Genomic DNA, 25,091 nt, shown 5'->3' with positions numbered 1-25,091 from the left:
CGGCACAAGCAACTTTATCTATAACCACAATGTCGTTGGCGAGAGCGAGCCTGCTCCTGCGCCAAAAGCACGCAGTCGGGAGTATTTTGCTCATTCAGCGGAGATTCGTATCGCACGACAGTCATGCTCATGATGAGCACCATGATGACACCCATTATTCACGCGAAGGTATGGCGTCCCGGTCGCATCCATAAACAAAGTCACGACTCATTTGCGGCGCGTTCTAATTAGCTGGGTTCTCTACACCTTTCTGGCGTAACACAGTCCTGCTTTCTCTGCTTGCAGTCGGGTTCTACAAATGGGCGCCATCACCAAACCAAGACGTGTACCTGACGCGGTGGCTTGCTCAGTACACGACGCCGAGTGAAATTTGGGCAGCTATCAACGAGAAGCATTTATTGCTGTCACAACAAGCTTCCGACAATACCATTCTGCAGGCTGATGCAAAGAGGCCAAATGTGCACCGCTATAGATATCCTCAGTGAGCGACTTTGATCGGACATGCATCATGGCATATGACTGACGTTGTACCGGATTGCGATCAAATAGAATTCTAGATACGGGTTCCCCTCACCTACAACCAGTCGGGCGCGTTGCCGACATGAGTTCAACTGCTGTTAGATCCGGATGAGGAGAAATAGAGTAGACGCTGCAGTGCTCGGGTTCAATTGATCCACTTGATTGCTATGTAAATTTCCCTCATACATTCCTCCGGCTCGGAGATGGACACTCAAACTCGGAAATAAGCTGCGAGTAATTTAGCGGTTTGTGTGAGGATTTCGCGAGGCAGTCAAGACAATTATAAGGTCCAGTCAAAAGAGAGCGGTGCACCGCATAAGTCCATGGCCTGGTCCACGTGGACGTGTTGGTTTATTGGAACGCGTTTTGATGGGAAGATTCAAACCGTCTTTCCTTTGAACGTCGTTGAGCTGACGCTCTCGAACTCCAGTTTTCTGTAGAGGACTTTAGGTTCCATACGGGTCTAATACCCTCTGGAACGATACCCGTGGAGACTCATCCATACTGAAAATGTCTTCGCAGTCATCAAATTCGAAACGATGGCCCTCGACATTCTTCCTCGCAGCTCTTCTCGCCAATCCCGCGTTCGCGTCATTCCCCATGGTCGATTTCAGTCGTATGGGTCAAGTAGGCCTCGCAGGTGCATTCGCAGGTCTTACTCTTTTCAACAATGCTACCGCTGTCTCATTTGACCCTTCTACGTCTTCTTTACTCTCTCGCACTGGGGAAGGTGCCCTAACTACCATTGGAACTACGAATGCAGGCGGCTCAATCCAATCAGGTTGCGCTATCAATGATATCTTCTACTTAGCCGGGTCCTTCTCATCTATTGGCAATACCTCCGTGTCCGCCAGCAACATCGCGTCATACTCGCCTTCTTCAGGCGTGTTTGCTGCGCTCGGCTCCAATGGTCCTAATGGTCCAATATACTCGCTTTATTGCGACGTATCCCACAGCCAGCTATGGGTCGGTGGCCACTTCACGTCGCCCAGTTCATCTGTAGCTATATGGGACACCAAGTCCAACTCTTGGTCTGCGCCCCCATTCAAAGGTTTCTCAGGTGATGGCGGAGAAGTCCTTTCCATCACCTCTAATGCCTCAGAAAACAGTCTCTTTTTTGCTGGTTCATTCCTCACTTCCTTCGCTGCGAATGCCACTGCGCTAAATAACACCAACAATCCCAATATCCCTTATTCTCCTGGGGCTACGCCATTCTCATCATCACTTGTCCCCGTTCCTCTTGAAGGCGCGGAAATTCTGGGCCAACCATCATCATCTGACCCTCAGTTCAGCAACATCCTCAGTATCCTGTGCCCTGCTGGTCCGGATGGACCTGGCAACACGTGGTTGGCTGCGAACGGGAATGGTGCTGTAATTACTATCCGCGACTTCTCGTCTATCAATGCCTATGGCGTTCGCCTTGGCAACACGTTCCAGAGTGGATTCGGTACGACGACTTTTAGGTATGTGTTTTCAACTGATGGATAAGGATAATATGCAATATCTCATTTTGCCCGTCAGTGTCACTTCCATCCCAGACAATACCGTACAGACGCTGTCATATGTCAACACATCGACTGGACAAAATATGACATGCACAGCTGCCTGCCCTTTGTCGACCGATTCGTCAATCTTATACCAGGACTTCATTTTCACCGCGCCGATGATGTTGACCGGTATACAGATCACTTTGTCAGGTTGGACGGGTGAAGCTCCTGGTCTGCACATGCTACAGCTCCTTTCCTCCGGCTCGTTCGCATCTAGCAGCGGGAACTTGAAATCCTGCTTTGCACCTAATCCATCCAACACCACTAGCACAGGCCAGTGGAAGCCCCAAAATGCTGTCACCGATATCCCTGCAACACTCCAGACTGTCCTAGTCTCCACAGTGGCCGTCGGCACTTCCCCCTCTGAGGCTCCCAGTTTCACCTGGCAGCCCTACGTCTCCGCGTCTGGACAGTACGACGTATACCTTGTCATTCCGGGTTGTGCAGACTTCCAAGACTGTTCCCTCCGCACATCCGTCCAAGTCACCGTCTTTCCAGGTGGTGGAACCCAACCCTGGGTGTCTACTGTTTCACAGCAGGTCCAGTCTGACACGACCACACTTGTGTACAGTGGTCCGATCGTCCCCTCGTCCACAGACTTCGTGACTACTGTATCCATGACGCTTGCGAATAACCCTGAAGGTAGTGGTCAGAATGGGCAGTACGAACTGGTTGCCGGAGATGTCGCATTGGTGTTAACCTCAGCCAGTGTGACATCGGCGGCTGGGTCTGGGTCATCTGGGTCCAATACAACTAGCAGCTCCCAGCATGGCTTCGGTTTCTTTGAGTGGCCGTTGAGCTCCAGTGCGAGTATTGATGCTACCGGAACCATTCCCAACGCAAGCAAGACTCCTTTGGACGTGATATCCATTGATCTCTATAACGCTTTGGGAGCTACTACTTCTACCACTACATCCATCACGACGGTCGCTCAGCACCCGTCTGGCACTGTTTACCTTGGTGGCAATTTCCAGCTTATCTCCGGCTCGATAAACGGCGTCTCAAACATCGTTGCATTCAAGAGTGGGGCGTTGATCGCCCTTCCCAATAACGGCCTGAATGGGCCTGTAACCTCCTTCGTGTTGAGCGGCAATGAGCTCTACATTGGTGGCTCTTTTACAGACACCAGCACAGCTTCCACGCAGAACAAACTCAAGGGTGTAGCTATCTACGATGTCAGCTCCAATTCATGGAAGGCAATGGGCGCAGGGGTCAACGGTGTGGTAACTGGCCTTGCGCTCGCTAACGGGCAAATTGTAGTCGCAGGCAATTTCACCGAGGCGCTCAATTCGTCGACTGCTGGTATCACCGCTGGTGGTTTAGCCACATGGGATGTTAGCACTGGTTCATGGGTGAACAGTGGTGGATTTGTAATGGGCAACATGACATTCATCGGCAACGGCACTTTGCCTGCCACGGGTCAGAAGCAAACTCAGTTCGTCGCGGGGAATGTGGGTACTATGGCAGAGTATGGTGCTAGCGGCCTTGTGATGTTGTCCAGTGGTGGAAGCACGGGCCCTTTAGTGACACCTATGGGTATCCAGCTTGATAGCAGTATTGTGAATGCGTCTTCCCTCGCGACCGTAACGAAGCGTCATCCCCATGTCCGTCGCGGACCATCCGCATGGATACCTCACCTCAATATTGGAACCTTATTCACTCGTCAGAGCGCAACTTCAAGCGCCTTGCCGCCTTCCCTGCCCGCTCCTGCTCCCGCTGTCCTCGCTGGGGCATTTTGGACGAATGTTTCCACTTCCCATCAGGTAGCCATCATTGGAGGCAATTTTTCGTTTTCTTCCTCCTCTGCGACCTCGTCCGCCGTTGCCATCTATGATCCCGTTACGTCTTCAATATCCGCGCTCGCCGGTGCTCAGATCAATGGCGTCGTCCGTGCCGTTTATGTTGATCAGAAGCAACAGCTCTTCGTCGGCGGTGAATTCAACCTCACTGGCACCACAGCAAATGGACTGGCCCTTTACGATCTATCTGCTCAACAGTGGGATACATCCTCTATGCAACCATTACAACCCTCTGCAGGATCTTCGGTCGTTATTCGCTCGATAACTTCATCAACATATAAGTCCGGTTCCGTCATTGTCGCTGGTTCGTTCGCGCAGGCAGGCTCTGTGTCTTGCCAGGGGATCTGTCTATTTGATACCGCCTTGAATCAGTGGAGCCAGCTCGGAAGCGGTATTCAAGGAGACATCTCGTCTGTCTCATATGCAGGAGTAAGTGTTATTGTTTTGGCTGGTGTCATGTTATTAATCGGGTTTCGGTAGAGCAACCAAGAAATTCTGATTGCTGCTGGATCTGTCACATTATCGGGCGGATCGACCACCAGTGTCGCACAGTATGATTTTGCAAATTCCACATGGGCCACCATTGGCGACGCCGCTGAAATTCCAGGACCTGTAACGGCAGTGACGGTCAACAATGGCAATTCTTCCAGCATATTTGCAGCTGGTCGGTGAGTGGCGCGATGTTACGGCTCATCGGCACATGGTCTAACTTGCTTTGGTCTCCAGCACCACTGATGGTTCCTCACCGTTCATGATGTTTTGGGACGGTGTCTCTTGGAGTAGTGTTACATCTTCGCTTCAGGGCACCACCAATATTTCCCAGCTTCTCATGGTTCCATTGCTGAACACGCACTCGGCCAACAGCATCATTGAATCTGACCGGATGTTGATGATCTCTGGTGCGCTGTCAGACTCATCGTTCGGTTCCGCATCTTCTGTTCTCTTCGATGGCTCTTCGTTTATTCCTTACATGGCGACTACGACTGCTCAGGGAGCATTGGGCACAATTTCTTCACTGTTCTATTCACTCGCAAGCTTTAGCTTCACTCAACAACGTGAGTAACTTCTATATCCTCTCAAACTACGGCTCACGGATCTTTCGCAGATTTCCTCGCAACCGGTATTGTCATTCTCATTTCCATTGCCATCGCAGCTGGGGTTGTGTTCCTGTTGGCACTCATTGGCATCCTCTGGACCCTGCTATCTCGTCGCGATGATAGAGTAGCCAAGTATAACGCCAGCGACGATGATGACGATGATTCAGTCCAACACCGACCATCATCATTACTAGAGCACATCAACGCAGCTACTAGAACAACGATTCTTGGTTCCGTGAGCCCAATGAATACTATCGGCGCCGAGAAGGACGAGGCCGCGAGAGAAGCCACCACCACAGAGCCCGATCCATTTGGACCAGATGGTAGTAACTATTTGCGAGCTGAAACTCCCTCGGACGCGGTCGTGGGTACGATGGCTGCTGAAGAGGAGTTCAGTCGTCCTGCACACGCTCGCTACTCGTTCGATGGAACGGGTGAGGGCGAACTACCTTTGACGGCTGGGGTCGAGGTAGAAGTGTTAGATGATCGGGACGCTGCGTAAGATATATTTTTTAGCCTTATGGTTTCCGCGCTCATATTCTTTTGCAGGTGGTGGTACACACGGAATCCACAAACAGGCCAGGAGGGCGTGGTGCCCGCGGCTTATCTGTATTGATTTGTTTCCTTCTCGTATCTTGTCTTCTTGCTGTCGTACATCATTATACCCTACTTAACCGAGATCGACCTTTCGGTCGCTCGTTCAATTCATTTGATATCATAGCATATTTTCTTATGTTTTCGCCTTCTAGAGACACTTTCATGCGACGAGACAAAACGAGGTAGTAGTTTACGCCGGGAATGCCAAAGGAATATCATGCATAGTATACCATGCACAGTAAAACTCTTCTTCACTGAGGATGAGAGTGAGCGACGATGAAGGTGAGCTAAGTACAAGACGCACCTGCAGAAGAGGGTCACGGAAGTGCTTTTGGCTGTTGTGTATGAATCCCACTCGTGTCTTGAAATCTTCCCTACGCTTCTGATCTCTAAATTCTCGCACATGCCTCCCTGCCTCTCTTGCCTCGCCGCGATTTCTCGCCTTAACAACCTCCATTCCTTGTCCATGTGCACCAAACCCGCCTTTGCGGGGTACAAGGGCGGAATTCTTGTCTGCAAGTAATCTGCGAACAAGTGCAATCCCGGAGTTGGGATCTTCATCTCTTTGGATGTGCATGGGCAAGGATTGGGCGTAATAGCGCTTCATCGACCGGTGCCCAATGCGTGCACCTGATGGGAGTACAAGCTCGTACTCGGTATCACCATAGGTGATCTGGTTATCGGGTATGCTTGCATCAGAATCTGATTCAGAATCAGGAGGCTCTGAGGCGTCTTCATCGACGACCTCCTCTGCATCCCCGCTGTCGTCGTCGGCGTCCTCCCACCCTTCATCCTCCGCGCGTGGCTGTTTGGACTTCTTCTTCCGTGTTTCTGCGGGGTACGAAGTTGTGAAGTCATAGTAATCTGACACCTCAAGTCGGTCGTCCTCGGAATCGTAGGCTATCTTGCAGTGAGCCTTGTCTAACATGTGTTTCCGCACAGCCTCGAGCGTCCGAAGCTCCCGTCCCTTACCGTTGCAGTAAATGCAGACGTTTCCAACTGCGATCTTCTCGCCTAGGTATGTGATGAGGCCAGTGAGATCGACGAGATATTCAGCATCAGGAACAAAAAAGGAATGCGCAGAAGACATGTGCGTCAGATTTTCTGAAAGTGCCGAGGAAGTATAAGTGCAGAAGAGACAGTTTGTCGGGGAAAGACGTGAGCGGGCAGCCGCTATCTTGGCGTCTATGCTTTCGTTTATTTCGTCCTCGGTCGCGGTCGCGGGTACACCGAGGGTCGTGTCTTTGGGCAAGAGAGTTTCGGATATGACAGGGAGTGTGGATGACGGTGGGGGATCTACGGGTGCACTAGGTACTTCGTCTTGCTGGTGTACTGGTTGGTTTGGCTGTGAGGCAGTCTTGAGCTCGTTCTCTTTGTGCTTCTTGGAATTTATGTGAGATCTGTATGCATTTTCTGTTGTGTATGTTTTCCTATTCGCGTGTCAGAGAGCAGACAATATCAACCCAGAAGAAAGGAAAATAAAGCGGTTATTGTGATAAGATAATACGTACTCGCACACCTCACAGGCGCTCCCCTTCAGTGAGGACATGATCGCGGTCTCCTGACGGCGGTCGAGGACCTTTTGATTAAACACAGTAGCGCTAACTGGTGGCAGGGATGCGACGCGACGCTTCATGTTATACCTATGGTGGTCTGAGCGGTAGTGCGTGCCTGTGTGCCCATGCATTAATTCATCGAATCAGGAGGGAGTACTAGGGCATACGCTGCTCCTCCGCGGAAAGAAAGGCTATCGAGCATGAGAGGCAAGTGAAAAGGGGTTGCTCGTTAGTTGGATCCATGAATGCCACTTTGACTTTGGCTTCTACGGCGTCCCCGTCGAAAATTGAATGAGAAAGATCTACGGCGGTGTGTGTCAGTGACTCAGTGGATGATATCAATCAGCAAAGATTATTATTATCGGGCCCGGGGCGACACAGCCGCAACCTATTACTAAGCGATGCAAAGTATCGGACTCCGGTTGTTCTGAAGAGCACGCTGTCAAGACTCAACTTTTAGGAACGGCCTCCTCGCTTGCATTTGCAGGAATGGCCCATTCGTTATCTCCAGAATGCACGCCGTTGAAGCACGAGTATGATGCGTGCTTCAATACTTGGTTTGAGGGCTACCTCGAACCAGCTATAGCGAACGCCAATACTAAAGGACACCCACAAGGTCAAAGATTCGAGTACTCCAAGCAAAAGAAGGAAGAGTACGATCGCAAATGTGGGAGTATCTGGGAAAGGTACAAAGATTGCGTGCAGGTAAGCCACAGTCAAGCTTCTCTCTACATTTCATAGAATGATTTCCCGAGCAACATTTCATTCACTAGATTGTGCTCGATTATGATTTCCTCTTCCTGCTAAGAAATTGATATGCTGACCTCTTCAAACACAGAAAGCTGTCACAGAGAAAGGTTTGGGTGAGCTACTCAGCCAAGCACGGAAAGAGAACCCGCTTCGCGAGCCACCGCCACCAGACCCATCTGGATCATCATGACATGCATGTCTGCCAGCTTTACACATCTGTAGCCTCGAGTTACATAGTGAACCGTAGTAGAAAGAATAATTCACACATGGTCACGTCATTGAGCATTTATGACACTGGTATTCACTTGCGTGCCGCGCTAAAGAGCAACGTTTGAGCACATGTAATCGACCATAACCGGGCACGTTAACATGCGGTGTCTCGGGTGAGGACACTCTTTTGGGTGCATCTTTTTCATCGAACCCGCTTTCGATACTGGTGATGGGTAAAGGATTCTGCTTTGAGCAAGGATGGGTCCTGAGGCAGGGCTCCGACAATGAGCTGGATGACGTGGAGTTTCGCCGATCTTCAAGTTTCGGTAGGGTAGTGGGAAGGTGCCGGGGAGCCCTGGGAGGGGTGCGTGGTTGTGATAAAACATTGAGATTATCCGCGCCAAAATTATTTGATTCTCCCTGTTTAATAGTAAGGTAGAGCTCATTTCTCCTAATTGCCAGTACGGGGCATCCGCGAAAAGCCTTGTGCAGTTCGAGGCAAGCGTAGGACCTAAGGCCAAACGGCTCAAAGTGCTACACCTACGGTCCGACTGCCCGTAGATGCGCTCCGCTAGAGTATTACAGGGTCTGGACAAGCGCGGTCGTATCATCCATCCACCGCCAGGGTATCTCTACTGTGAGCATCTGCGCGAGGCGGTCTGGGTCATCTGCCCCTCCGCCCATCAACGCGTATCTCAGCAGCACCAATGCTGCATTGTCCTTGTCGGCTTCATCGCCGACATTGGCACCTTTCCGGTCCATACGCTCGCCAAGCATATGGACCCATTGTGTGAGAATCTCCTCCAAGGTAGCTCTCCGTCCATTCGTATGATCGTACAGATCTACGAGGCCGTCTGAGCACAAAATCAAGAATCCTTCAGATACGTTAGCTGTGGATGGCTGTAGAGCGACGTGTTTAATGTCGGCGAGAGCGGACAGATAGGGTGGCGATTTGTTACGAGGGAGGAAATCCTCAAGTTTGGAAGAGACGGAAAAGCTGGGAACGCAGTTCATGAAGACTCGTCGGGTGTATGATACCGGAAGCTTGAAGATATGGTCTCCGATGGCTATATGATTGTGTGAACAGGTGTTTGATGCAGCTCGTGGGGGATAGGGATAGAGATACTCGCCTCGTGTGACGGCGATTGCGCCGAGAACTCTGTCAAATTTGATGCATTCAGGTTCGCTTGGATGTTCCTTGCGGATACGTGCGACCTCGGCAGGGTTCCTGCCGCTGTGGTTTACACTGAGGATCGTTGCATTCCATGTACCATTGGAATTCTTAGTGCCAAGTACTGCACATCGCATCAACCTGGTATGTTTAAGCATGTCGGAAATGGCACGCACCAGCCTGACAATCTCCGAGACTGGCTACCCAGAGGTTCTCCTTCTTTGGGTCCACAAGCGAAACGAGAGCGGTCGTGCCGCGCATGCAACGCACGATTGCGAGATTGTTGGGGTTTGTGGGGCCGTTAATGGTGGACTTGATTTGTTCGTCTGTGAGGGCGGCGAGGGCTGCTTCGTCGGGGAAGAGGTGTTTGACTCCGTCGGTGAGGGTGTCATCGACAGCTTGGATAGAAGACTGCAGAAGGGCGGAGACGATCGAGGGTGCAAGGGGTGCGGTGCCTGCATCAGTGAGAGCCTTGGTAAGAGCTGCGTGGATTAACAAGGGGAGCTCTTCGACGACGTAGTCTACAGCCTCTTCTCCTCCGTGGCCTGTCGTAAGTATCAGAGACAGTCATTTCGAATGAAATTAAGTTACACGTACCATCAAACACAGCAGAAAACGACCACCCGTCCCAGTCCAGGACAACAAAGCGGTCCTGGGAACGCTCCTCTGGGTCTGGGCTGGGCTGGAGGGAGACGCAGCTCGTCGTGGTAGTCTTACCGTTAATGACATGTGCGGAAGCGAGACGTGCAAGCTCGGATGAGACCAAAGGTTCCGGGACAGCACGATAAGTCCAAGGACCGTAGCCTGAAGGGAAACCAAGAAATTCAAGCCACGTAGAACGCTGGGGGTAAGACATGTAGGACATGGTGAGGCAGGCTGATGTATGTAAGAAACGGTACCGAGAAGGGGCGTGATGAAGATCCTAGCTATAGGTGAGTAGTGTTAGTGGATGACGGGTTGTCATGTGCTGCCACAACCGATGATCCGGATCAACTTCTAATGTGTACAGCAGAATCACATTCAAGTTGAAAGGACGAAAATACAACTTTAGGCGTCTACATGATACACTCCAAAAAGTGTGCGTATGTACATGAACAACAACAGAGGGGATAAATAAAGGCTGGTCAAGAATAGGAATACTTACGCCTTGCCCTAAATGAATTGATGAGTGATTGTGGCGACCATGAATACAGGACTTACGGAGAGTGGCAAGCCAAACCGTTCTGCGCGTTTCCTCCTACGCTCCTGCTCCTCAGGATCAACATTCTCGACAGGTGCTGAGCGCTTTCCGGTGGTCTTAGTGGCGGAAGTGAGAACCCCAAAGCGCTCTGCTCGGGCCTTGAGTTTGTCGGAATTCTGTAGGGCAGAGAGTCATGAAAGAGTAGAAGTTAGTAGATGATGGGACTCGCCTCGGCAGCGGGTTTGTCCTTTTTTGATTGTTGCTGAGTGGGTTGTGTAGGCTCAACATAGGCTGTACCGAAGCGAGCTGCACGAGCTTTGCGCTTATCCTCTTCTGACTGCACGGGTGCAGTTGGAGCCACTGTTTCTGGTACAGGTGTTGGAAGTGGCTGGACAAAAAGTCAGAGATGATACACGTCGGTGGAAGGCGCAAACCTGTTTAGATTTCTTGGGGGGAGAGGGGGGTACTACTGGAATGGACTCTTCAATTGTCCAGTCGATTCTATGGAGAGGGTTAGGGTGTGGACATGTGAGGATGGAACGACGTACTCTTCTGGAGGAGCGAGCTGAATAAAAAGTTAGGATATGAATCAGGAGATGATGATAACGCGTACCAGATCATCGTCAGTAGAGGGAGGGGGTTTAGCAGCGGGGTGGAGAGTGTGAAAGACATCAATAGCAGCTGGGTTTGCTATAATTTTATTGATGAGATCCTGCTTTTTTGCATTTCCTGGAGGTATTGAAGCCTTTGAAAGGATTTCTTTCAACTCTGGAACTTTTAATGCTTTCCTGATAGAATATTAGTGAATTGAAATATAGATGAATATAATTTACAGTTTCGTGTCCATGTTGTTGTATTGGTGAAGAAAGGTGTTTACGTAAAGGAACGTGACATTATGTGGTGGTGTGACCGTTGTGGATTAGTTTGTTAGAGTCAACGCTTGTGCAGCAGCCAATCAATGGGCGATCCTGTCGATCAGCTGCTCGATTCCGCTTATCATCTAAACCATTACGCAGCTAGTCATCCTCCTCATCCCCCTTCTCCCTTTTCTCGTCAATCTTCTGATATTTATAATCATCATTTTTACCATCATTCCCGCAACCCTTCCCCAGGTCCTTCTTCTCCCGCTCACACAACTCATCGCAACTCTCCTGCAGATGACTTATTCCTCCATCATCACATCGAACCTGATCCAAATTCACACCAAAACACACCAACAGATGACCACCAAGTCGATGAGGAACCCCTCTATGTAAATGCAAAGCAATATTTTCGTATCCTCAAACGTCGTGTCGCTCGTGCTCGTCTAGACGAAGTACACAGACTCTCAAGGCAAAGAAAAGTATGTTCTTCTTCTTCTCCATTCAACCCCCAATTTATCCTATTTTAGCCATATTTACATGAAAGTCGCCACAAACACGCAATGCGTCGTCCCCGCGGTCCCGGTGGCCGCTTCCTCACAGCAGAGGAGATAGCTGCCCAAAAGAATCAGGCCGCCAATGCTCGTGACGTCCCAGACGATGATCAAGACGATCAACCCCCTCTTGACAAGGAAGATAATCAATCTCCTCCCACCCTTGACGACCCCGTCCTCCAGCACGTCAACCCGTATGCCCAGCCCCCATTTTCTGCCCAGCATCACTTTCAAGACCCGGGCACCACCCCTGTCACAACCAACCCCATCCCTCATCCTCCAAAGCCCCCCGCTCCTTCCTCTGGCTCCGTTACCCTCCGTCCTCCATATACCCCAGCTCAAATGCATCACGTTCCCCACCCTCACGCCCACGCCAGGCACCATCACTCTCACCTCAACTACTCAGAAGGTCTATATCCTACTGAAGAAGCTCCCTCTGGGAGCACTATGCTCTCTTATGGTACCCGCAATCTCGACGCCCGTTGATTCATAAGCTTTCACCTTTCTCTCTACTTCTTTACTTGTCTGCTTTGCCTGTAACCGTATTCCATAGATGAGCGGTTCTTAGAGTCGACGTTTCGTTTAGGATATTAATAAGTACCAAAGCAAACAAATCTGTGTGGTGCGAATGCATATGCCTCTACTCTATATCCATCGCGTCGTCATCACGCTCAAAGCTCGATACGATGATCTCCTCCACAGACTCTGCCTGTTCATCCACTTTGCGAGTAGGGGAAATCGGCCTCAAGGGCCGATACAACACCAGAGCGCCTGCTTCCGTACTGGGCGACGAGATAGGAATGATAGGCTGTCGCACCGTCTGGTGTTTTCGTAGGCGCTGAAGCAAAGGCGTTGAGATCGAAAAATGAGGCGCCGTGTCGTGCAGCTTCATCTTATCGGTGTCTGCACAAGCCATCAGGTCGTCTGCAGTATGCTTTGAAATGCGCTTACATTCTTCCTCGTCCAAGTCCTCCATGTTCACCTCAGGCGCCACGGCCTCAATTTCGTGTGGAGGTTCCTCGACAGAGCTAGGGAGGACAACATTACAGGGTGGAAATGTTGTGGATGAAGCAGTGGGATGAATAGGCGTAATCACCAGCCCACTCGCTGAGTCGTTTTGTGTGGGTGCCGACGCGAGCGTGAGGTGTGCAAACCCATGCTCCAAAGTGTTGAACTTGCGTCGCTTGGCGCGGCTCGTCGGGCTTGGTGACGAGCGCTGATAGGGTGATGGACGGCGCTCGTCATCTGCGTTAGAGATTTTACGCTTTGGAGGTGCTGGATCATACCAGGGGTGACGGATAGCCTGAGCCCAGGTAGTCATTAGGGGAGCTCAAAGTTGAACGCCCAACACCCAAGCCCAACGCCCAACCTCGTGACCGAAATTAGTTTACCTAGAATAAATAGAAGTAAATACGGAGTAAAGCCACTTGAGTGGTAACCTGCATGATGAGATAAGCTCCTTACCTAACTTTAGGCTCTGTTTGGACAGGAGAGAGAGAGAGAGAATTTCTATATTTATATACCACAACAAACAAAGTAAACTGTTAACTTATAATTACTAATTAGACTCCGTTCGGCCAGGACAATTTTGCCCAACTTTGCCCGATTTCAAAAAAGCAAGTATCATTAAGTAAGCACAGAGCTTGAAACTGATGTCACGCTGATTAGCGTTATCAGTAAAAAAAAAAATGTATGCCCCACATACCATAATTGCCATGCTCCCCTGTCTCTTATATCATGCTGACAACCCTCCCACCAATGGAGACACACAAGAAGATCAGGAAGATTGAGAGGAGCAGGAGGAGCAGGATGAGCAGGATGAGCAGGATGAGCAGGATGGTGGGCAGCCTGGTGTAAAAGATGCAGAGCAGTCAGATATGAAGAACCTCCAAGCTATCATAAGCTTCTTTCAGAATATGGTACATCAACAAAAGCGACAAAAAAATTCATGAGCAAATATGGGAATTTACCGATTCTATCTCGATGCCAACCTGCTACCCATATTGTATGCGCATCAATTCAGGGTAAAATAATTCGAGGCATTTGTATGGCTCTACCAGCCTGGCAAGTGTCTTGTATGTATATTCATTTTGAATAAAATAATTTGAGCCGTTTGCATGATGCTGCCAGCTTGACATGTACTTTATAAGGTCATACTATGAGGTATTACAGCTCACCATAATCATCTTCCTCGTCCTGGTCATCCTCCCCATCCTTGGCCCCCAGGACAGCATCATCTACCTCACCATCAGCATCTCCATCATCCCCATCTTCATCTTCGTCCTCATCCTCATCACCTTCTTCGATCTCCTCGATGCCATCATACCCATATTTGTCTACCTCATCCGAGTCCTCATCTGCCTCCTCACCCAAGTTGAGCCCTGGCTGATCCGCACCTTCAATCTTGGTATCCTCCATCTCAGTGTCGTGCAACTCTCCCTCATCTGAATCAAACTCTGCATCTTGGATCTCCATACCATCCATCCCATCATCAAGCTCTTCTTTGGTGTTGGTCTCCCCTCCCTCGTCCAACTTGTCATGGTCAGATAAGAACCAGTCAGTGGCTTGGCAGGTGGATTTGTGTCCAACTCCGCCTCCCTGAAAGCGCATCATCATATCTTGATTGATGAACCTAATGGTGAGGCTAAGGCAAGATGTAGTAGTAATAAACAAGAAAATGTACATATTAACATAGAAAAATGTCCAATCTTCATTGTTGTCATGAGTCGGGCGTGCAATTGAGGGTGGAAGAAGGGCATGTGTGTGACCATAGTCAAATGCAGGGATGAGATGAATTCCACGGTGTGGGTACAACAATTCAGATTGGTTGTCTGAGGTGTTGGGCCTTGCTGCCTAGCTGCTATGTCTTGTAGACAGTGTAAGACCCTAAAGGGTTTCTGGACCAGGCTCAGAGCTCAGAGAGAGAGAGAGAGTAAGGGAAACTGCATTCAAAGTCACACCAGGTGAAAGTAAGGGTAAAGACCAACATGATTATGTAAGCTATCCAAGTGCCAACACAAGCAAGGTAAATAGGGGTAAAGTAAGCCTAACCAGGAACTTGTTCCTACAATGGATCACTTGCTGTGGATCCAGGAAACCAAAGGCTCCAGGGTCATCACTTGGGATGAATCCTACCCGTTCGAGCCTCTTCACCTTCCAACCAGCAGCGTAGGGGTGCCGTTCTGTTCCAGGATCTCGACCGAACCATTGGACCCAAAGGAAGTCCATTTGCTGGGGTTCACTGGATTTTGAGTGCTCGCCAGTGTGAATAATGAGTGCATGGAATACACCAATGATTCGAGCATACCAGTAAGGGTGGCCGTCGCCATCATCCTCATGTGCGAGGAGCATGATGTCAGCATTAGTCCGAGGATTAAGCGAATCTTGATCATGGCGCAAGTCGTAAGTTGTGTAATTGATGTGGAGAACCTTGTGGCGAAATATTTTTTCATGGATGAGTATGACAGTGCTGCGCTCAGCAGACATAAATTCTCAATTAGAGAGGGCTCAAAGGGTGCAGTACGAACAGGTATGTCATCCTTGGCTTCTGCGGTACTCTCTCGAATTTCTTCTTGCCTATGTTGAGCATCCTCCTCTTCTCGGCGCTGAACTTTTGCAGCTTCCTGGACTTCAATATTATGACGTCGTTTCTTGAGCGTATCAGAGGCAGCACCAATGACCTTTTTACAGAATCTTTTGTGCGTAGAGAGGGATCGACTGTCATCAAAAGAGCGCCCACACCCTGGGCACTTGTGAGTTGAGGGCATGGATGGTAGAGTTATCACTCACTCACCTGCAGATGATAGTGATATAAGGTGAGTGCTTGACGATAGGGCCACGGCTCGAAACCACATCAAATTCCAAGCTACAATCCCAAACCTTATTCTTAGCTTCCAGACACGCTGCAAATAGAATCACTGGTAGATTGAATATGTACTACATACAGACATGAAAGCTAGCACCCTCTATCCAGACTCAGTGAGCATGGTGTGGTTCCCGTTCTGTCATTTGAAGTCCATCAACAAAGAGGCGTTGGAACTCACTTCTCCATTGAGGCTTCGGACTAGGAGACGTGGTGTCACCATAAACTGCCTCATTAGTGCCCGATGGTGAGTCGACTGGCGATGGAGCTGTGGCACCACCATCATCGTCGATGGACACTTGGGATGGTGCAACACCTGATACCTGGGAAGACTGCCTGTGCATAAGCAAGCCTTTAAGCATTTCTCCCGCCGACGATGAGGTCGACGGCACAGGCAATAGTAGTCTAATCAACAGCGCCATGGTGGATACACAAGACATCTTTTGCCGCCAGCGAAGACGAGAACGTGCATCCAGCTTATGAGTGGGGGGAGACAGGAAAGTGTGCAGGTGGAGTAAGGTGAGGAATCATGGGTGTGTTGTCCCAGAGAGGAGGAGTGCGAGTTGGCAGACTAACCCAGGTTTGAGTCGCCTGTGCAAAAACTGCTTGATTGCTCAGAAGCGCCAACGTAGCAGCATCTCGCAGAGCGGAAGGGTCTGGAGATGTCGGAGAAGTTGGTGCTGGTGTCGTGGCTGCACTAGAGTGCGCTAGAGCATTCAGGTACATGTTCCACAGCAAAAACCATCCCCTACCACACACTCACAGCGACTCACCTTCTTCCTTGTCACTATTGCGGATGGCATGCTCAATGCCTCCCCACCTCAATGGACAACATTGTGTCGTACGGTACAGATGTGTTGAAGGCACACCCTGATTACAGGCAGAAGGTGCTGGACGTGTACCGCACCGCTATGACGAGCCCACAACTGGAGGACAATGACAAGATTAACAGGTGCAAGCTGGCAGAGTCGAGCGACACATCACATCACATGACCTGGGCCCCAAACAACAGCATCACACTTATTACTTCCCTTTCTTATACATTTTCCTAATTTCTAATGTCTAGTGTTACACTACCTCTTGCTGTCGACTGCAGTGAGAAGCTCGATGTCCGTGGCAATTGTATTGTCATGGACGTCGAGAACTTCCTCATAGGCTGGCCAACATATATGGTTGAGTTCACGCCCAAAAAACCAGGACCTGTAGTAAGTGCACACCCATCACAATATCTGTGTCATTGATTCACACAATTTTATCCTACAGAAACTAACTATACATTTAAAAGATGCTTCAAAGGGAGTCTGGGTCGAGGATGAGGACAGTGATGCAGAGACGGTGATAGTTGTATCAACTAAAACTCGCAAAAGGTATGCTCCCGTTTCCTGTGAGCATACAAACTGACATCTGTTTCAAGCTCCTTCACTCGTGCTAGTACCATCCACAATGCCGACACTACCTTAGTTTCTGATGTGCCCTCTGAGTCTAAGTACATTGTGTTTAAAGTGTGCTTCTGATCTGATCTCGTTGTACCTTCAGGAATGACACCCAACTTGTTAGCGCAACTCCGGTACACCTCATAGGTATCCCCAAAAACCTCAGACTCCAAACCATTGGTGGTGTGTAGAGTCTCGTGTTAGTACATTCCAAATACAATATATATTTTAAACCCCACACCTTAATTCAAACACTGCAACTTTTGGACTCTACACACCTAGCCGACTGGCACAACTTGTTGTGGCGCGAGGTTTGACCGTGTTTGTAGTCTCCCATTTGTGTCAGTTCAATGTACAAAATGGAAAATAAAATAAAGGCAAGCAGAAGGTTCGAACACAGATCGTAGGGCAAAAACATAGCATAGATTACCGCTACACCATAGGTGCTTCCCTAGCTTACATGAAAACAGAAATATATCCCATTGGCAGGCCTGCCACACAGATACTTGTTTCAACTATGACCAGATATTCAACTCAATCATTGCACAGTATACCAGCATACCATACCATATAAATGTAATTACTGGGTGTGTGAGCCATAATAATAATTGACCCTTATGGTGCATCTGAGGGGACACAGTGTGCGGCAGGCCTGCCAATGGGATATATTTTTGTTTTTATGTAGGCTAGGGAAGTACCTGTGGTGTAGTGGTAATCTATGCTATGTTTTTGCCCTACGATCTGCGTTCGAACCTTCTGCTTGCCTTTATTTTATTTTCCATTTTGTACATTGAACTGACACAAATGGGAGACTACAAACACGGTCAAACCTCGCGCCACAACAAGTTGTGCCAGTCGGCTAGGTGTGTAGAGTCCAAAAGTTGCGGTGTTTGAATTAAGGTGCGGGGTTTAAAATATATATTGTATTTGGAATGTACTAACACGAGACTCTACACACTGCCGATGGTTTGGAGTCTGCAAAAACCCCTCAACCCTGAAAAAATGCAAGTTCAGAGATGAGGATACCATTTGGCCCCCTCGGCGCTCTCGCTACAGAGGTGTTGATGACATACCCATCTCAGCATTTTGTAAACTCTTAATCCTTCCTGCCCCTGTAGTAGCTGAGGATGAAACTGTTTAGATTCATCTTTACTCTGTCATCATCTTGCTCAGTTGTCGTCTTACTTTGCAGCATTGTTTTCTTGTTCTCACGCATACATGTACTACTAGTAAATTGAAGCCACTGTGTTCCTTGGTTGAGACACGATGTGACACATCACATGACTTGCCCCAAACAACATGTCACTTCGATTCTTATCAATTCCCCAATGGATACCTTCCCTTAACCCTTTCCTCCATCATGCCCTCAACATCGTCTTCATCATGCCCGCCTCCTGATGTCCCGGGCCCCAATCACATGAGGGCCATCCTTGACAGCTTGGAGAACCTACAAGGCAATTGGAAAAGGAAAAGAATGTAAGTTATTTTTACATAGTTTGATAGGTACAGTGGCTCAAAAAAGTGTCCCAATGTTTGTCCAGTTTCAAGTAATTGCATGATGGTGAGTCAAGGTGTGTGAATCTGATGTGGCAGTGCAGACATATTTGGTAGTAATACCCTCTGGCTTGAATCTGAGCTATGTGGCATGGGAAAAGGAGCTTACAGAGCGGAGATATGATAATTCTATGATTGTGACTCATTGGGACACTTTTTTGACTTTGAGTTTAACTATTGCAATATTTATGATTCTGATGTTTTATGCTTGCTCCCTTGACTTTAGTCATTGCTACTAGTCTCATAAATATATTTTCCATCAATCCTATACATTTCTGCTTAAAAATATTCCCATACTCTTCTCCACATCTCTCCTATAGCTTAAATAGCCCCTGTAGATGGTTTTGATGTTTTCAACAATGTCCAATAGGGTTTATGGTCATGAAATTTGTTGTTAATGATAACAAAGTAATACTATGGTCTTCAAATGATCTTGTGACTAACTTTGAGATATATTTGATATCAGCATCCTGTATTAGGATAATTCCTTCTTAAATAATATACATCTCCTAGGTGTTTCTGAGTAGATATCATTCTAAAATGAAAGTATATCACTCTATACATATCTGCCCATCTACCCTATATCAAGTTTACTTCCTTCTACTGCATACAGTCTTCATGCCATCAGATTATCCTCCATCAACTTATGTATTTTATATTACTTGTTTTACTTAAGTCATTTCTCTTTAATTTATTGTATAAATATGATATATATGATTGATTTTCATCTCAATTTACAAGGCAACATACTCCTAGCCATAAACAGTCCCGTAGCCTTAGTACTTGAAGTTGAAAATCGTACCCTGTCATATATGGCCTCTAGAAGCAATTGCTTTTCTTCTATGTTACAGCCTGTAACACTGACTATAGCAAGAGTAGCCCAACAATTATGAGTGATGACATTAATTCGTTTAAACCATGAAGCTAATGATCTTGCTTTAGTTCAGATAGCATTAGAACCTACACAGCATATAAAGTCTTATATTAATCAGAGAGGATTATCATAGTAGCGAATAATGACATCAAATATACCTCAAAGTTAGTCACAAGATCATTTGAAGACCATAGTATTACTTTGTTATCATTAACAACAAATTTCATGACCATAAACCCTATTGGACATTGTTGAAAACATCAAAACCATCTACAGGGGCTATTTAAGCTATAGGAGAGATGTGGAGAAGAGTATGGGAATATTTTTAAGCAGAAATGTATAGGATTGATGGAAAATATATTTATGAGACTAGTAGCAATGATTAAAGTCAAGGGAGCAAGCATAAAACATCAGAATCATAAATATTGCAATAGTTAAACTCAAAGTCAAAAAAGTGTCCCAATGAGTCACAATCATAGAATTATCATATCTCCGCTCTGTAAGCTCCTTTTCCCATGCCACATAGCTCAGATTCAAGCCAGAGGGTATTACTACCAAATATGTCTGCACTGCCACATCAGATTCACACACCTTGACTCACCATCATGCAATTACTTGAAACTGGACAAACATTGGGACACTTTTTTGAGCCACTGTAGCACTGATAAGAGATAGCGATGCTCTAGATCCCTTTTTGAAGGCCGCAAGAGCCTTTCCACTGCTCCATGATCCCTTCATGGACATTAGTGCTGTATTCCATGATGGGATCAGGGCCGATCATGACGAAGAACTTCTTGATGAAGATGAAACAGCTGAGGAATCGTAAGTTTAATTTTGTGGCTAGTATGCGCTCATCTTTGCTTCAGTAGGGACCGCTTATACCGCGTGGTCATTTTCTGCGACTTTATCAAGTGCATTCCTAACATCAATGCATCACTTGGCAGCTTCGAGGACGACCCGGCCAAGTTAGAAGACTTCATTAATGCAGTGAGTGAGTATATGCGCCTATATGCACCTATTTTTAGTCACACCTCATGTCTAGCTTTGACATTCTGCTTCTCTGGCGCGCGCTGAAGACACTTGCAAGCTGAAGGACCTCTGTCCATCATATTTGCTTGACGACCCTTCAAAACCCGGGGCTGCATTGGACCCTCCAATTGTCAAAGGACAATCCAAGTCACTCCGTGGGTGGCACCACAAATCTACTGCACGAGCACTCTGTCCTATGGTTGACATCAAGAAATTTGATGAAGACCCCCAGTATGCTATTTATTTCATTTTTCACCTTCACTTACACTTTATTTCAAAGCATTTATGGATAGTATTATCAATGGCGAGAAGAGACCACCATCATTCAAAAAACTTCCCTCATGTTTATATGACAAATCAATTGCTGACCCGAAACTGAAGCACGTGGGGTTTCTGTGTGGCAAACCTCTCGAACGGGTACAATTCTTTTTAATTTTATGACCTTCTCATTTGTATTCTTCTAGACATTCCGAGCTATCTTCACAGGACCTCTCACAGCACTCGATCCAACATCACGCAAAGGCACCAAACACCCTAAAGGCATCATTCACAGTATGACGGAACCTTCTGCCCCTGCTATCGCCTATGCTGCTATCCAGGTACAACATTATTTTATCTACATTATGATGCTGATATATAGCCTTGTCCAGTTGTTTGTTTCATTATCATCCGCCGAACAGTGGACATCAGAGGTCACTGGACTCGATCTTTACGAGTTGTACATGTCAATCGTCGACTCACTGAAACGGACCGATCATCCTTGGGTGAAAGAGACCCTCGACTACTGGACAAAGTTTGTTCATTTTTTTCACTCAACTTTGCTTCCTAACATCCCCAAAGGGTGGCGCCTCAGCTTACCCAGACCTCAAGGAGAAAGAATGGCTGATGTGCAGGTGCAGCATCTGACGACTCCAACTCTGATGACATGGATGGCTTCCTCGATGATCCCCCAGAACGCCCATCTTCTTCACCCGATCGTTCATGTGGACATCCCTCTGGTCAGTGTCTGTCCCCACCACCTGAACAACAACAGTGTCCCTCGCCTCCGCCACCCGAACAACAACAGCGTCAGCCAACACCACCACAACACTCACCCCAAGGTTCCCACCATGCTGATGAGGATGAGGACAAGAGGTTGACCCCTCCACCTTCAACTCCTCCACCAGTCACCAAACGCAAGGCTGCCAAGTGTGGCAAGGCCACTCGTCGAAAACACTGAATTGAATACCTCATTGGGACTTGCTATTCTTGTTGACTCGCACTAGTACAATATTACTCGAGCTTGTTCATATTCACTGATTTGTACTACAACGTGCTTGTAAATGGAACTGGATTGATCATTTATATCTCATGCGTGATAACAAGTGTGAATTACTGACCTTGCATGGATGCTATGATAGCTGCCAGCAATTAATGACGGACCTCACATGCATATTGTAAATTTGCATATATAATGTGAAAACGCACATATAGCGTAGAATTACATACATAGAGTAGAATTGCATGCAAACCATAAAATCTCATTTATACTGTACCATCCTGCTAACGAGCATTGATGCAAACAGTCACATATTTGCACATTTAAAGGTGCGTGCAAACCTGGCACCCGTATGTACTATGTGGTACCTATTTTGCTGATTCTATGTCTTGGTATGGGAATATATGATAGTGTTGCTTTTGTTGATGTAGTTTCAGCCTCTCAAGTTGTTGGTCTGGCCAGGGATGCCCTAAACTCATATACCAACACTTACTACAGGTCTACAACAAACAACCTTACCATACTTCAGCACTGTCCGGGATTGACTAGGTCAACAAGCTCCTTGAAGGTCACCCAGAATGAATCAGATGCAAGCTTGGTGTACATCACCACATGTTCATTACATTGTGCAATATACTTCGTGGCGGTGGAATAAACAACTCCAGAAATGTGACACTGGAAGAGCAGCTAGCCATCTTCCTGTATGCCTGTGTTACAGGCCTTGCTGTACGCCACCTTGCCGAGCGCTTTCAGCGCTCAAATGATACCATATCAAAGTACATCCCCTACCTCTCCTCCTAATATTTGTTTGCTATATTCTACCAGGTATTTTAAACAAATTCTTATCGCATTGTCCTCCCAACCTATCTATTCCACCAATGTCCAGCTTCCGGATGCAGAAGCCCCTGTGCCTGCTGAAATCCTTGGGACAACAAAACTCTATCCCTACTTCACCAACATAATTGGCGCCATTGATGGCACTCACATTACATGCCATCCTGACGCTGCTGATTGTGATGCTGCTTGCAACTGCAAAGGAAATTTGATGCAAAATTGCCTTGTCGCCTGCGATTTTGATATGCATTTCACTTACATGTTGAGTGGCTTCCCAGGGTCTGCAGCAGATGCTTGTTACGCTGAAAGCGTAGACTCAGGTAAGAGCTCTGTACTAAGTCTCAGTTGAGACGAAGATGATGCAGAGGTTCGTTATCGTTGGTGTAGGACTTGGTGACAAGAGTCGTCAAGTAATGACAAGGCTAAAGGTATCGATCGAGTATAGACACTAAGATGAAGAGTCTGAAGTGAAATCGTATACGAGAGCGATCTTGCTCAAGGAAGGTCTATCAGAATACTGAGTAGATTCAAGTTAAGGACTACAGGACAGATGGATCGACTACTTATAGGTAAGAGATACTTCAGGGCAGGACTACCGAATCAATGGTAAGGGTACAGGGTACAAGATAAGAGATAAGAGATAGGACAGCGATCAAGGATGCTGTACAAGAAAATGATGAGGATGTCATATGGTAGTACATGGTGAGAGAAAAAGATAGGGGGGTCTGGTCCGAAGTATGTTATCATAACAACGCTCGTCTCTACAACGAAGCTCATTTAACAAATTTCATAATCCCACCAAGCAAATTGTACCTTGCAGACGCAGGCTTCGCTGCATGTGACAAATTACTTGTACCTTACCATGGTGTGCACTACCACCTTGCTGAATGGGGCTGGGCACATATGGTGTGAGTTATTCTATTAACTTACCACCTAGTACTAATTTTTTTCAGGCCTTGCAATCCCAAGGAGTTGTACAATCTACATCATGCGCAGCTCCACAACGTCATCGAACACATTTTCGGTGTGTTAAAAAAGTGCTTCCGGATTATTCGCCTCCCTCCTATGTACAGCCTGGAAATTCAATCCCACATCCCTCCAGCAGTGTGTTTCATCTACAATGTCATTCACATTCATGACCCCAATGACATACTGGATTACCATTGTGTGGAGTCTGATGAGTGGGGGGCTCCTTACGACAGCAGCACACACCCACATGCACCAAGTCCGTGATGAGATTGCACAAGCAATGTGGGTTGACTATTTGCAAGAACAGCAATGTAGAGGCCAGCCACCACCACCTGGTGTACAAGAGTAGATTAGTTCAACATGTTCGAGTATCCTATGTACAATGTATTGCGCTCAGTTGTTTTTTTAGTCACACAATTCACAATTGATTGAACACGAATGACACAAGTCTATTGATTGCATGATTGTACATAAATTCAAGTAGGTGGTTCAAGTAGGTACATTTTCCCTAGCCCGCACTTCCCTCACTTCCTTGAGATGCTGCGTCTAAAAAACCTCATGAACACCATCTCGTTTGATGGAGTTGTACGTATCAGCGATGGTGACGTCGGACTGAAAGAGGTCCATCATGGTGACGACTTCGTTGTCGTCCAGGTTCTTCTCCTTTTGGACCCGAAGTACAGCGCGCTGTTTGCGGACCGGGACAGGATCGGTAAAGTGTCCAGTGATGGTGTCCTGAAGTACCAACATGGTGTTGGTGATGCTATCAACTACTTTCCCCCTAAAGTCTTCCAACACGTGCAGCATAGTGAGACATTGGGATTTTGAGGACCCCGCCACACTCCTGGACTTGGAGTTTGGGGGGTGGGACTGACCACACGAGCTGTCGTCTCCATTGGACTTGCGTTTCATCGAGATTGACAAGGTAGGTGTGGAAGATACAGAAGGGGCAAGAAATGGCTGCGATGCAGCGTTGAAGCCTCTCGGCATGACAGGAGTGAGAGGTGGCGGTGGTGGCATTGACCTAGAGTCGGCATTCATCTCAACATCTCTGGTACCACCAGTACCAAACTCGACCCGGTCGAGCACTTTCTCCAGCGACAACATGGTGATGTTGCTGGCTGCGGGAGTCAACATACCTGCAGTGTTGGTAGTGTTGGTAGTATAACTCGGGGTCGATGTGTGCATGGTGTTGCTGGGGCCAGCGTAGAAGCCAGTCCAGCTGCTGGTGGTCACCAGGACAACACCCTGGAGCTTCTGAAAGTGGGGCCACCCTTTGTTCCTGAAGCCCCTCACATCAGGGTTCTTCTATTAGAATAATTAGCACGGTAAATAGAGAGAGACAAAGAACACATACTGAGATATAATCCGCCCACACAGTCTCCCCTCCTTCATCTATATTGGCCCCTTTCTCCATGTCAAACGATAAGCCCGAAGC

At 47.7% G+C, this 25,091-nt stretch overlaps 11 protein-coding genes across 11 annotated transcripts; 6 read left to right on the top strand and 5 right to left on the bottom strand.

Moving 5' to 3' along the window:
- Positions 1 to 4: 4 nt before the first annotated feature.
- On the top strand, positions 5 to 876 carry DEU56DRAFT_778602 (uncharacterized protein). The gene is made up of 3 exons (XM_041351826.1): positions 5 to 168; positions 232 to 481; positions 550 to 876. The coding sequence occupies exons 1-3, from the start codon at positions 30 to 32 to the stop codon at positions 629 to 631; spliced, it is 471 nt and encodes a 156-aa protein (XP_041212888.1). The 5' UTR covers positions 5 to 29; the 3' UTR covers positions 632 to 876.
- A 261-nt stretch (positions 877 to 1,137) lies between these two features.
- On the top strand, positions 1,138 to 5,578 carry DEU56DRAFT_728617 (cortical protein marker for cell polarity-domain-containing protein; the record flags this gene model as incomplete). Its single annotated transcript, XM_041348053.1, has 6 exons — positions 1,138 to 1,982; positions 2,041 to 4,294; positions 4,346 to 4,533; positions 4,592 to 4,920; positions 4,971 to 5,460; positions 5,512 to 5,578. The coding sequence occupies 6 exons, from the start codon at positions 1,138 to 1,140 to the stop codon at positions 5,576 to 5,578; spliced, it is 4,173 nt and encodes a 1,390-aa protein (XP_041212887.1).
- Positions 5,579 to 5,637: 59 nt separating this feature from the next.
- Positions 5,638 to 7,454, bottom strand: DEU56DRAFT_576357 (C2H2 type zinc-finger-domain-containing protein). Its single transcript, XM_041346901.1, has 4 exons — positions 7,283 to 7,454; positions 7,071 to 7,230; positions 5,864 to 6,989; positions 5,638 to 5,813 (listed from the first exon to the last, which is right to left on the bottom strand). The coding sequence occupies exons 1-4, from the start codon at positions 7,356 to 7,358 to the stop codon at positions 5,811 to 5,813; spliced, it is 1,365 nt and encodes a 454-aa protein (XP_041212886.1). The 5' UTR covers positions 7,359 to 7,454; the 3' UTR covers positions 5,638 to 5,810.
- A 37-nt stretch (positions 7,455 to 7,491) lies between these two features.
- DEU56DRAFT_778585 (mitochondrial distribution/morphology family 35/apoptosis) lies at positions 7,492 to 8,197 on the top strand. Its single transcript, XM_041351825.1, has 2 exons — positions 7,492 to 7,820; positions 7,954 to 8,197. Exons 1-2 carry the CDS (start codon positions 7,605 to 7,607, stop codon positions 8,053 to 8,055), a joined length of 318 nt encoding a protein of 105 aa, XP_041212885.1. The 5' UTR covers positions 7,492 to 7,604; the 3' UTR covers positions 8,056 to 8,197.
- Positions 8,198 to 10,209, bottom strand: DEU56DRAFT_778583 (protein serine threonine phosphatase 2C). The gene is made up of 4 exons (XM_041351824.1): positions 9,844 to 10,209; positions 9,423 to 9,791; positions 9,206 to 9,370; positions 8,198 to 9,142 (listed from the first exon to the last, which is right to left on the bottom strand). Exons 1-4 carry the CDS (start codon positions 10,109 to 10,111, stop codon positions 8,655 to 8,657), a joined length of 1,290 nt encoding a protein of 429 aa, XP_041212884.1. The 5' UTR covers positions 10,112 to 10,209; the 3' UTR covers positions 8,198 to 8,654.
- A 39-nt stretch (positions 10,210 to 10,248) lies between these two features.
- Positions 10,249 to 11,303, bottom strand: DEU56DRAFT_778579 (uncharacterized protein). The gene is made up of 7 exons (XM_041351823.1): positions 11,260 to 11,303; positions 11,040 to 11,214; positions 10,975 to 10,991; positions 10,861 to 10,927; positions 10,656 to 10,814; positions 10,447 to 10,602; positions 10,249 to 10,398 (listed from the first exon to the last, which is right to left on the bottom strand). The coding sequence occupies exons 1-7, from the start codon at positions 11,271 to 11,273 to the stop codon at positions 10,387 to 10,389; spliced, it is 600 nt and encodes a 199-aa protein (XP_041212883.1). The 5' UTR covers positions 11,274 to 11,303; the 3' UTR covers positions 10,249 to 10,386.
- Positions 11,304 to 11,354: 51 nt separating this feature from the next.
- On the top strand, positions 11,355 to 12,385 carry DEU56DRAFT_850473 (CCAAT-binding transcription factor (CBF-B/NF-YA) subunit B-domain-containing protein). Its single transcript, XM_041355181.1, has 2 exons — positions 11,355 to 11,768; positions 11,817 to 12,385. The coding sequence occupies exons 1-2, from the start codon at positions 11,385 to 11,387 to the stop codon at positions 12,324 to 12,326; spliced, it is 894 nt and encodes a 297-aa protein (XP_041212882.1). The 5' UTR covers positions 11,355 to 11,384; the 3' UTR covers positions 12,327 to 12,385.
- Positions 12,386 to 13,231, bottom strand: DEU56DRAFT_778576 (uncharacterized protein). Its single transcript, XM_041351822.1, has 2 exons — positions 12,792 to 13,231; positions 12,386 to 12,743 (listed from the first exon to the last, which is right to left on the bottom strand). Exons 1-2 carry the CDS (start codon positions 13,159 to 13,161, stop codon positions 12,481 to 12,483), a joined length of 633 nt encoding a protein of 210 aa, XP_041212881.1. The 5' UTR covers positions 13,162 to 13,231; the 3' UTR covers positions 12,386 to 12,480.
- Positions 13,232 to 14,411: 1,180 nt separating this feature from the next.
- Positions 14,412 to 15,158, bottom strand: DEU56DRAFT_688426 (uncharacterized protein; the record flags this gene model as incomplete). Its single annotated transcript, XM_041347059.1, has 3 exons — positions 14,412 to 14,472; positions 14,524 to 14,671; positions 14,909 to 15,158. Coding segments are annotated over 3 exons (459 nt in total), but the record flags the coding sequence as incomplete, so codon positions are not given.
- A 1,368-nt stretch (positions 15,159 to 16,526) lies between these two features.
- DEU56DRAFT_752465 (uncharacterized protein) lies at positions 16,527 to 17,452 on the top strand (the record flags this gene model as incomplete). The annotated part of the gene is made up of 6 exons (XM_041349645.1): positions 16,527 to 16,654; positions 16,769 to 16,907; positions 16,966 to 17,069; positions 17,117 to 17,188; positions 17,239 to 17,318; positions 17,418 to 17,452. The coding sequence occupies 6 exons, from the start codon at positions 16,527 to 16,529 to the stop codon at positions 17,450 to 17,452; spliced, it is 558 nt and encodes a 185-aa protein (XP_041212879.1).
- A 2,847-nt stretch (positions 17,453 to 20,299) lies between these two features.
- Positions 20,300 to 21,811, top strand: DEU56DRAFT_752464 (uncharacterized protein; the record flags this gene model as incomplete). Its single annotated transcript, XM_041349644.1, has 7 exons — positions 20,300 to 20,385; positions 20,433 to 20,554; positions 20,640 to 20,823; positions 20,886 to 21,009; positions 21,057 to 21,191; positions 21,243 to 21,389; positions 21,596 to 21,811. 7 exons carry the CDS (start codon positions 20,300 to 20,302, stop codon positions 21,809 to 21,811), a joined length of 1,014 nt encoding a protein of 337 aa, XP_041212878.1.
- Between the last annotated feature and the right edge of the window lie 3,280 nt (positions 21,812 to 25,091).

This window comes from Suillus clintonianus (genome assembly GCF_016758775.1).
Source record: "Suillus clintonianus strain FC179 chromosome Unknown DEU56scaffold_9, whole genome shotgun sequence".
Taxonomy (NCBI): Eukaryota; Fungi; Basidiomycota; class Agaricomycetes; order Boletales; family Suillaceae; genus Suillus; species Suillus clintonianus.
Note: the sequence above shows the minus strand (reverse complement) of the source record. Positions and strands in the feature narration are given on the sequence as shown.